We start from the raw sequence: 12,187 nt of genomic DNA on the forward strand, positions 1-12,187 counted from the left end.
CATTGTACTGCCTGGGTTTCCTTTGGATTTTTTTTTTAAACTGCTGTTTACGTTCCCACCTTTTCTCTTTTTCTTTCATTTCCTCGATACACAGGAACTTTGTAAAGATGTAAAGAAAAGTTTTCCTGATTTATGAAAGAAAAGGATGTACATACTGTATCAATTAAAGGAATGATGCATAAAGCTTGTCACATGTGTCTGAAGTTGCATGCATACACGTGTACAAATGTACATAAAAAATTACAAAGTCTGGTTAAATAAGGGCAACATTATATACCTCTTAAAGCAGTGATTTCAGCAAATGAAAAATGTGCCCCCCAAAAAAGCCATAAAACAGTTCATAGTCATAAGTAACATGCAAGGCTCAAATTATTTGTGCAAAACATGATCTCATTATTGACCCCCATTACACATTCAAAAGGATATTCTATGCCAATTCTCAGTGAGTACTAAGCATTAATTAATGACTTTGAGAAAGAACAAACAGATCGTGACCTAGCATGGTAAAATGTATCTACTCTCAGTGCCAGACCTTTAAGACAGACTTTCAGTGATATGACATTCAGAGAGGGTAACTTATAGTCTTTAAAAACACAACAGCAACAAGCACAAAGACTGGAACATTTTTCAAGGGTGTGTTTGTATTGATAGGGGGCATTACGAAGGGGCACAAGATCTGACGCCACAGACGGACACTGAAAATCTTGGTCAGTGTGTGTGTGTGTGGACTGTGTACACGTGAGAAAGGCCAGTGGGTGCTGCTAAACGAGTTGTGAGGTGCCATGGAAACGGAAGAGATAAGATTAACAGGTTTAAAATGAAGTGAGCGAGACTCACTAAATGAGGACTGAATTTATTAATATTCATCAGGAGACAGACGTTCCATCATAGCAGCTGAGATACAGATAGCATTGCCAGTAATACAGCTGAAATTAAGCCCGTTCTGGACAGAGGCTCATATTTATTTATTCACTGAATATGTGAGTTGACAGATATATTGAATATAAGATGCAGAAACATTGAAAATGAACAAAGAACAAAGATTTATTAGCTACTTCTATTCCAATGCAAAGAGATCGAAGCCTCTGAACGGAGAGAAGAAGAACAGAAGAACAGTGGAAGGCTAAAAATGAATGAAGGGAAGCCCCCCAAAACAGAAACTGGTACGATCCAGCCTGCTCCTACCGTTGCCCTCGGATACATCAGCGAGAAACAAGAATTGGGAACTGCAGCTGCTCGGTTACCATAGTAACGGGATGGCGAGGAAGAGCAGGAGACTCAGACAGAAGTAGCTGTAGTGGTGCAGGGGAGGTTCATCTCGCACATTGAGCCCCATGACTGTCCTGTGCACAGTGAGACTTTGAGGGGCACCTGAGAATAGAAAAAAATGAACTGCCATCACTAGATCCTCTATATCTTTTGACCCACATCTGCTGCATCGTTTAGTTTTATAGTAAATTAAAGCCAGGCAGTAGGATGGATGGCCATCTGGAAATGTAATTCAGCTTAATTAGGTTACCAATCAAACGCTGTGACACAGCAAATCGCCTTTGTAGTGGACAAATCTGTTTGATAGTCTGTCTGATATGATTAAGGCTTCTATTAGAGCAATAAAATGCTTCTGAAGCAACAAGGAAGACTCTGAATATATCACAGCATGGTAGAGAACATCCAGAAGCTCGTCTTCATACTAAGATAAATTATTATCTTTTAAATATAGATGTGTGGATATTCACTTACAGAGATATTCACTTCCAAATCTGCAATGTGCTGAAGAGATTCCATGGTCTTCTTCACCAGCTCTGTTCACCAACATAAGATTCACAATTTTGAATAGAAATCACTTTTTGTCTCTAAACTAATATTCTGGGTAAAATACTAGTAAAGCTTTTTTTTACTAAAATACTAGTTATGCTCCTTTTGACAGCATTTGCAGATTAATGTCAATTAGAGTAAACTAAAATTATTAAAACATTTGTGTTAAACTAACTGATTGCGTTTCGGGGATCTAGTAAAACTAACAAAAGCACATACCGTAATAAACTACAAATTAAATTAAAATATAAACATTTAAAAAAGCTTTAAAAAAAATGATTAATAAAAATTATAGAATAGTATAGTATAGATATAATGTTAAAATAAGACTGATTACCACAGAAAATAATTCAGAGATAATTTACTCAAAACGAGTTGAAATTAACTTGTATTTCACCCAGAATATTCCTTTCATGTTCATATAACAGGACATGTGAGGTTTCCCTCACCAGCAAACTGTTCCAATTGTGAGATCTCCACTTCAAACAGCAGCTCATCATGGATTTGAGCCACCAGCCTAAAAAGATCAAGACACACAGAAACTAGAACAGAACTATCAATCTTAACGTGGGGCTATAATGACCAGACCATGACCACAAAACCATGATGCGTTTAGTTTCTGGAATGTGACGCCAATATTACATTAAAAGGTTCAGTAATCTTATTGCTCTACATTGGTCTGGATGCCATCTACAGCAGACATATCTCCTAATACTCACTGAAAGGAATCGAAAGAGACTTGGAAGGAGGGGTGAGGAGATAGAATGAAGAGGGAGGGATAGAGAGATGCTAACAAAGATAAATGACTGTAATATAGAGCTGCACTGCAAGTTGAGCGATTCACACAGATAGGCTAAGAGAGAAAGAGAAAGAAAATCAAGGGATATGCAGAAAGAGAAAGTAAAGATATCTGTGGAGAAGAAATAATAAAAAAAAATATATAATTCATAAACTTGTAATTTTAAAAATGTATTAGCATGCCGAAATTAGCATAAACCTAGACTAATAAATGCTGCAAAAGTACGGTTCATTGTTAATGAATGATGCCTAATGCATTTAAGGGATAGTTCACAAAAAAATAGAAAATTCTGCCATTATTGACATGACTACATGTCTTTCTAAACCTGTATGACTGACTTTCTTCTGTGGAAGATAAAAGAAGCAGCATTTCTCAGTGTTTATTCATTCACACAACGGAGGTCAGTGGTCACCAAAGCAGTTTGGTTACCAACATTCTTCAAAGTATCTTCTTTTATGTTCCAGAGAAGAGAGTCATACAGGTCTGGAACAACATGGTGAGTAAATGATGGCAGTTTTTAGGGGGAACAATCCCTTTAACTAATTGAACCTTAATGTAAAATGTTACCACATTTCCCAAATACAAAATGTAGTAATAAGATACACATGGGTTTTAAGAGAGGGAGTGGAAAACTGGATGGATGTACCTGGCAGTGTAAGAGGCTGAAGACACTTGAGAGCAGATTTTGATCATGGCCATTTTGGCTAGGTCTGCAGCTGAGCCTAAAGGGTCACACACAGTCATTGTGACTATCACAAATGCCACACACATTACAAACACAAGTAGAAACACACAATACCCTGTAGTACAAAGTTGACGGCCTGTCTCTCTGCTTGGTTTCGAAGGCTCCAATCAGCAGAGTGAATGTGAGGGAGGGAACGGCGCCTTCCCATTATGGACTTCACAAATCCTAAGGCATCAATAAGAAAGAACATTCACAGCAACTTATACACACTTTCAACCTTATTATACTCAGTCACTCATTCACACAGACTCTTTACGAATCACTCATGCCAGTGCATTCCGGGGTAAGGCAGACAATAGGTCAAGCTTTACGCATAAACCCCTGACGGAAAAGAGTGAGGTCAGCTGGTGGACTCATTTGGAAAAATCTTTTTCCCAGAAGCACAGAGACGCCAGGAGTTATGGGACACAAAGAGAGACCACTGCATGTATATGTGTCACACTGTTCAGGAATGTGTGTGGCTCAGAGTGGGCGCATCATATGTACTGAAAACACTAATGACACATCACTGGAATGTGCTACTGTGTTCTTCTGCTATTGAGGATTATGAGCACGTGTAGTTTCTGTGTGTTTTGTCAAATGTTTGTCTGGCGTATCCTCATCGAAGTGTATGGCAGTAAGTCATCACCCGTGCATGTCACATTTCAAAGTTTGTGTACTGAAATAACATAGTGACCACATATATTTGGACACTTAAAGGGATAATTCAGGCAGGTGTCCTAGCAGGTCAGATTAACTACCATACTATTTGACAAGCAGAAATTGTCCAAACCTCTTTTTGTAAAAGTTATTGCATCATAAGTGAGTTTGTGTTATATTTCTTTGAAAATAAATGTCATTAAATTTTATATTTTGTTCATGAAATAACACGCATACGGTTTGGTGTAGCTTTAGGGACAATCCGCTTAGAATTAAAATACTGTCATCGTGCGAGACACAAAAAATATATATTTTGAATAAGGTTGGTAACCAAACTATTTTGGTAACCAATAACTTCCATCATATGGACAATATATACTTTTTTAATTCCTCAAAATTCCTCTTCTTTCACATAAATAAATAAACAGGTTTGGAATAACATGGGTGTGAGTAAATGATTACATAATACGTTTTGGATGAACTATCCCATTAAGTTTCCAAATACCTTTTGGGGTCACTGTAGTTCAGGCCCTCCATCAAAGCATGCATCAGCAGGTAAGAAGTAATTCTACTTTTTTTTACCTCTGAGAAAGATCCTGTATCAGTCTTGTCTCTTTTACATTAAACTACATAAAATCAACTCTCCAAATCAAAAGACAGCACAAAGTCTCCCTGAACAAAAGATTAGACACTATCAGACTCCTACTGGAACACCCTGTTCTAGAACAGATTACTGAGAGAGAAAGCTCAGGCTTTAAAGCCCTTCTCAATTTCATTTTCTTGAATATCTTTCCTCCCTCTCAAAACCTGATAAATTTCCCAGCAAAATGATAGCAGGTGTTTTGTTGCTGTTCAGGCATGTCAATACCTCCAGTATTGATCGTGTAATGAGCACCCTGGCTGGAACTTGCAGTCCTGGACCGTCAGTTTCACATTCTGAGATGCCTGTTTGATGAGTAACTCTGAACACTTCACTCATTTTATAACCTATATGTGAATTTACAGAATGCACTAAACAAGACCATCAGCTATTAGAACAGGAACTGACGATAAATATATATTTTTTGGATTGATTCTGACTGATTTTCTGATTGAATACAATACAGGGAAATCTATTAAATGTTTGATAGCAAAGGTACTGTCAAAGTCTCAGCAATTGTTCATTGGTAAGAGGGAATGCTTTCTCTCTTAGTTCCCATAAAATTTCAAGTCTCCTTTAAATTTCAGCTGACATGGACAAGATTTCTTTCAAAGACAATCATTTACCACTCCATTGCCAGTTAAAATATACCCAATAGTTGTTACTACTAACCAGTTTATACAAAGTAAACTGTTATGGAAATTTTACATTTAGATGTGTTTCTTTTGCTTTTGTATGGGTACAACTTTTATTAACGATGAAGATTCATTTTTACTCATAAGCATTTAAAAGAATATAATCAAAGGCACATTATTAAAGAGATAAAACTAAGTTTTTATAAATGTATGAGTTAGAACAAGGCTTGCAGGAACAATATGTTCTAAGAAGAACTAAGTAGCAAGTGACCTTTGTACTCCAAATGTGAAGACTATGTGTGTGTGTGCAGCTTTGATCGAACTAAAGATAGACAAGATGTGTGAACAAGAGCAGCAGCAAACAACAGGAATCTTTTGCAGACATGACGTTGCTCAGACCAGTTAGAATTTGGGTTGGACATGAGCTAATGAGCTAAGACATCTCCATTTAAGGTAACAAAGGATTTTTTTACGCAGGGTGTGTTAGGGTATATAACCTTGGCGAAAGGGACTAGCCTTCGCCTTCTCATGTCAGATGCTCTCTGTGTGAGAATGCCATAGACCTTCTCATATCAGACGCTGTCTGTATGTTGAACGTCTTATTTCTTGCAAGAAATAAAATACTTTGTTTAATCTTTTGAGAATCGACTTTGTCTCCTTCATCCAGGTTTGAATATTGATAAATTTCCACAACAAATGGCGACGAGGATGCGATTGCAAAACCGATGATCGTCGTGAGGGGAACAGTTGACTGGCCATCCCGAGAGAACACTCTACGGCTCAATATCCTCAACCTTGAGGAAAGAGAATTGTTCAACTCCTCACGACGACCTAGGTGGACGCAATTAAAGAACTCACAGACAGTGAGACTCACAAGACGGTGAGAGGAAATTTCTTATGTAACAAATAAGACAAATTTTGTTGATTGATATTTGCGTATTGAATATTTTTTCCTAAAGAGTCACGTTTGGGATAGACCTGATAGCAAGTTCCCAAACAGGTCCGGGATAAGACCACAAAGCGTATTAAAGTTTCGCCTAAAAGAGTCACGTTTTGGGATAAGCCTAGTAAATTCCCAAAACACCAGACATATGTTGTCTGGGAAAGACCTACATTGACGAATTTAGGCAATTTTGAAAGACCTGCATCGACGGATGAAGGCAAGGCGTGGGGTGGCTGCGCCAGGGAAAATTTAATACGTAGAGGAGAGCGTGGGTGACTGCGCGAGGAAAATTGATAGGTAAATATAAAGTAATAAAAGAATAAAAATACGCAAATATAAATTAACAAAACAAAATTAATTAATATAGGGAAATTGAACAAACAAAATTGTAAAAGTAAAAATGGGTAATGAAAATTCAAAAAGGAAAGATGAAGAACATGTTGATTTCTCGAAGGGTTCATGCAAAATGCAATATGGGTTAATGGGGGTTTAAGTGTGTCACATTTGACTAGACTAAAGCAAATTGGTCGACTCACGTTGTCAAGAAGAAAGACAAGACACATAGCAATCTTGAAAATGACGGATCTGACATTGTTTCTTCTTCTCCCTATTATGGCGATTTTTGTTTTGTTTTGTTTTTGTTTTGTGAGAATAAGAGAGGAGGACAGGACGCATCCGGCTCATCTTCCAACTCCTCGCAATCCTAACCAGATTCCAGCCGCCGCAGAAGGACGGGGTCAAGCAGTTCCTAACGCACCACACAAAGAACCATGCCACCACTCTGCAACCCTCCAGAAAATGAAAGTAAAGACTTTGTTCTTGGATGGATTGGACAGTGATAGTTCAAAAGCAATTCAAAAGAGCTGTGTCGGATGGCAACTGGCCTCCACAGTAGAAATGAGACAACACGCAAGACATCATGAAAGTGCAGCGGAAAATCAACACAGCCAAGAAAGACAAAGACCTCATGTTGGCCCTGGTGACAATGCAAGGTGTGTATATGGGCAACAACAACTCCAACCATCACCAAATGAACCAGAGAGGCAATGGCAGAGGAAGAGGAGAGGACGTGGTCGTGGAAGAGGACGAAGCTTTCCACAAATGAGACGAGGACAAAATGATTCGGACATATGCTTTAACTGCAGACGTAAAGGACATTGGCGGGATGAGTGCCCACACGGTGAAGGCGGGGGTCAGGCGGATTGAAAGGAGAAGGGGGTGAGCGACGGGGTTCCTGTCTCTCCAGCAGATGAGTATAATTTACCTTTATTTTCTGATTATGCTCTATGCAATGAAGACTTGCTTGCTAGGGTTTTCTATAAGACTCATATTTCTTTACCCTTGATAGAAATGAATGTTAATGACGCATCTTTGCTATTTCTGCTTTGACACGGGAGCTTCCAATTTTGTAATTAAAGCCACAGAGTTTGAAAAACCAATTCCACTCTCTGGTAAGACGACTTCTTACAGAGGTGCAACTGGTCATGTGGCCATAGAACCATATTCGAAAACCCTTGAGTGTTCAATTGAAGGGGAAAAATAGAATAAAAAATTAAGCATTGTTTTTTAATTACTAAGTTATGCCCAGTGAATTTAATGCGAAGGGATTTACTTTGTAAGTAGGGTGTTTTTTTGTTTACTGTGGTGATCAGGGCTTATCAGCTGACATGAGAATGACGCATGAAACTGAAAGCACAGAGGATTTTTCTCTGTTTGTATATGAATGGCAAATTTCTGACACATGTCTGACCACAAAGCGGCTCATGACAGAGTGTTGCCATCTTCTGAATCTATGAGAGACTCAGATTTACATTGCACTTCTCATGTAAGCACTGATCATGATGATGAATATGCGCAGCAATGATTTAATGTTGACATAGAAATTGTGACGACTGACTATGTGTATTGGACTGACCAATGGTGTTTTGAATGTGAAATTGACTGACAAACAGACAGTGTTTTATGACATGGAAAATGCACAAGCCTCATATCGCTGGCCAAACCAGTGAAGGCTGAATGGCGTGACGCGGGTCCCTTCATGGCCAGGTGCCATGAACTGACCGACTGGGTCATAATAGATCAAAAAAAAAAAAGAATGATCTGCCAAAATGAAGGTACCAAAAATAGCCATGTCATGAAAACACTGAGAGGTTTGAGAGCAGTCACAGTGTTGGATGAGGAAGTGAAACTGAACAGACTGAGTTTAACACAACTCCCTGTCATAACAGACGGGTTGGAGAGAGTTTCCAAAATGTTTATGGGCTACTGATAAAAAATGATGTCTGATTGCAGATTGTGAGCCGATTAAAATAAAGACCAAATCCGACTATAGACCAAAAATAAAATGCAGTATCCACTAAAAAGGAAGTGGCAGTTTGTAAGTGCCAGGCTCATACTTCGGGTAGTGATGACGTTTCTAAAGAAAACAGGGTGTCAGAGTTTAGCAGCGAAGGCTGTAGCTCGACTTCCTGTTCAGATAACCATAGCAATACGGCTGAATGAGGAACTAGGTGACAGAAGCGATGCAACAACAACAACGCTTCTGCCTATGATAAAGAGAAATGGAAGAAGGCAGGCCGTGAATATAAAAAATGGACAATGGGGCCCCAGAAACAAATGGAGATGTTTACTATTATGCAAAATAACTGATTTACCAAAGTTTTTCCCACAGTGGCAGCAGATTTTTGCAGCAGATGTTTGATTTGTGGTATTAAATCAATGTGGGGAGGGGTCAGGCAATGAGACAGGGGGGCATCCCAGGCCGCAGAGACCATTCTCAAATGTAATGCTCGATTATATTGAATTATCAAAATCTGACAAAAAGAGATACTGCATAGTGGCAGTCGACATGTTTTCAGAATGGGTAGAAGCCATGCCAACAACAAAGGCAGATTAAAAAAGGAATGGCAAAACTATTCCTACAAGAAATTATCCCACCATGGGAATTTCAAATCCTGAAAAATTATTAAGTGACAATGGTTCACATTTTGTAAACAGTGCAATTTCAGAAGTTGAAGCATTCCTGGGTACATCCGGAAGCGGGAGGAGCTAACTTACATGAGAATGAGAAAGAGGGGACGCGCACAGCTCTCATCATTTGAGATTCTGTTTGCTCGCCCACCTCAGATGGACTGGGAGGCACGAAATCCTCGAACATTGCCTGACACCACTATTTGTGAGCATGACATGTTGCAATATTGTGTTGAGCTGGATAAGGTGTTCTGTGATATCTCAAAACAGGTCCAGGCAGCAGTTCCAGAGCCAGCTGAGACGGCCCTGCACAGCTTCCGAGGAGAGTTCGTGTTGATAAAGGATCTGAGACGAAAGCATTGGAAGGCGAAAAGGTGACAGGGACCATTCCAGGTTTTGCTGACAACTCAAAATGCGGTGAAAGTCGAGAAGCATCAGCTCATGCGGCTAGCTGCAACGGAAGAAGAATCCCACTCAAAGCTAACGAGTGCCAAACAGAGATCAGACTAACCAGAGACGTGTCATCCCGTAGGTTACCAATTTGAAAACCACCGTCACTGGAGAGCAGACGAATCAATAGTAAGAGACGATTGTGCAATTTCAGGAGTGGTCAGGACTGTATCAAGGACTTTGTGGAACTTTAACGGCGTGGGCATTGAAATAACCTGTCTGATCATATCAACTAGACCTGCCCTGAGACCAAAAATACATCGAGAAACGGGACTGATATCGTCCAAACAAGAACATTTTCTCGCCTGACAAGGTTGTAATGTGTGGCAATAGGTCACTAAATCTTATCCTCTTAATTAGTGTGGCTGTAAGCCTAGCACGAGATGATAGCATATAGAGGTGAAAATGACAAAGGGAAAATGGGGTAAGACCATGTATTTTTGTAAGGATCCATGTCAAGGGCAATATGTGTACGGAGGTAATCAGGATGCTATCAGAGAGGGTCTATTGACCAAGGCGGGGTATGTCTCACTTCAGGGTGATTAAATTAGAATATTAGAGTGATGCCAGAGTTTTTGGAATTAGAAGAAATCACTGAAAATTTAGGAGAATTAATAGGGTTAATTCCATGTACTATGTAGAAATTACTGAATGTGAAAATTCTATAGAAATCAAATTATCTCCAAGGAAAGTCAAAAGTCAGAACCCATCAGAACACAGCACTAGAGACTTTGACAATGTATGGGCAGTGAAACCGCAATTAGGCGACGTATGTTTATGTAAATTAGGGACCCAACAAGGGGCAATAATGGCTGGTACAGCACACTGTAAAACCACGATAATCATGAATAATAACAAATGTATAACATCTAATGGTACAAATATCACATGTCCAGGTGACGACAAATGTCTCGGAGAGACAACAGCTTGAACAGTATGTGCACACCCTTCCTAAGAAATGGATGGGGTGCTGTTATCCAGGACTTTTAGATGTAGGAGGTTTATTTGAAAATATGCAAAATGTTAGGAACCTCTTGTTTTAATTTGACTGACGTCTATCAAAAAGTATCAGACATAATAGAACACATGAAAATGGCCATAGCCACTCCAGATGAAATGCAATCTTCACTAGATAATTGGTTCTTGGGCCTGCAGGGGTGGACGAAATAGTTAATAAGTACCATTATGCCAAGCGGATGTTTAATTTTGATTTTGATTTTTCTTTTGATGATTCCATGTTTAATGAATTGTATTTCTAGAATCACTGCTAAGGCAGTGACTGCCACAATGGTGAGAATGAGTCCAGGGGAATACACAACAGTGATAAGTAGAGCACCAGAGGTGAAGTTAATGTGTCAGTGGCTGATGATGATGAGGATTATGAGAACAAGAGCGAACATGAGTTTGACTAGGAAATTAAGTAACCATGGAAAAATGTACCTGTTGTGAATTACTATGATTATGGAAGAGTAAATGTAAAATTGTGTGTATGTTCTTTGAATGAACATATGGGGGATTGTTATGGAAATTTTACATTTAGATGTGTTTCTTTTGCTTTTGTATGGGTACAACTTTTATTAACGATGAAGATTCATTTTTACTCATAAGCATTTAAAAGAATATAATCAAAGGCACATTATTAAAGAGATAAAACTAAGTTTTTATAAATGTATGAGTTAGAACAAGGCTTGCAGGAACAATATGTTCTAAGAAGAACTAAGTAGCAAGTGACCTTTGTACTCCAAATGTGAAGACTATGTGTGTGTGTGCAGCTTTGATCGAACTAAAGATAGACAAGATGTGTGAACAAGAGCAGCAGCAAACAACAGGAATCTTTTGCAGACATGACGTTGCTCAGACCAGTTAGAATTTGGGTTGGACATGAGCTAATGAGCTAAGACATCTCCATTTAAGGTAACAAAGGATTTTTTTACGCAGGGTGTGTTAGGGTATATAACCTTGGCGAAAGGGACTAGCCTTCGCCTTCTCATGTCAGATGCTCTCTGTGTGAGAATGCCATAGACCTTCTCATATCAGACGCTGTCTGTATGTTGAACGTCTTATTTCTTGCAAGAAATAAAATACTTTGTTTAATCTTTTGAGAATCGACTTTGTCTCCTTCATCCAGGTTTGAATATTGATAAATTTCCACAACAAAACACAAAGCACTGTAAATCACAGTAGTAAGATAACTCTGTTTATCAGACTCAATCTGATAATACCTGACGAAGATGTACCTTCAAATCTAACACTGTTTTTCTCTTCCCAAGCTTATATATGCCATTACTATACTATCTTTTCATTATTTTTTAGCTTTGAATCATTCAGACTTAACTATTATTATGCTAGCTTACTTCTACTAAACTGCCTTGCATTTTTCTCTATTCTGCATTGGCATACAATGTATTATGATTTCTCATGCCAATACAGCACACCAAACTGAATTTCAATTCCAAATTTGATAATAGTAAATATAGCCAGTAACCTGCATTCTGGATCTTTTTAAGCAACACTGAGGAGAACGTAGATAGAATATAAATGGCAGCAGCAA

At 38.7% G+C, this 12,187-nt stretch overlaps 1 protein-coding gene across 2 annotated transcripts in view; it reads right to left on the bottom strand.

Moving 5' to 3' along the window:
* Nucleotides 1-837: 837 nt before the first annotated feature.
* The window catches only part of LOC306989156 (DNA polymerase nu-like), a 50,340-nt gene continuing 38,990 nt past the window's right edge, over nt 838-12,187 (bottom strand). For both annotated transcript variants that reach the window (XM_079594557.1, XM_079594556.1), the window contains exons 22-26: nt 3,414-3,524; nt 3,261-3,336; nt 2,265-2,332; nt 1,741-1,802; nt 838-1,371 (exon numbers count right to left, since the gene is read on the bottom strand). In XM_079594557.1, coding sequence (XP_079450683.1) covers nt 1,279-1,371; nt 1,741-1,802; nt 2,265-2,332; nt 3,261-3,336; nt 3,414-3,524 — 410 coding nt within the window. In that variant the 3' untranslated portion in view covers nt 838-1,278. The remainder of the gene's footprint in view (nt 1,372-1,740; nt 1,803-2,264; nt 2,333-3,260; nt 3,337-3,413; nt 3,525-12,187) is intronic.

The sequence above is a fragment of the Phoxinus phoxinus genome (assembly GCF_949152265.1).
Source record: "Phoxinus phoxinus genome assembly, chromosome: 2".
In the NCBI taxonomy this organism is placed as follows: Eukaryota; Metazoa; Chordata; class Actinopteri; order Cypriniformes; family Leuciscidae; genus Phoxinus; species Phoxinus phoxinus.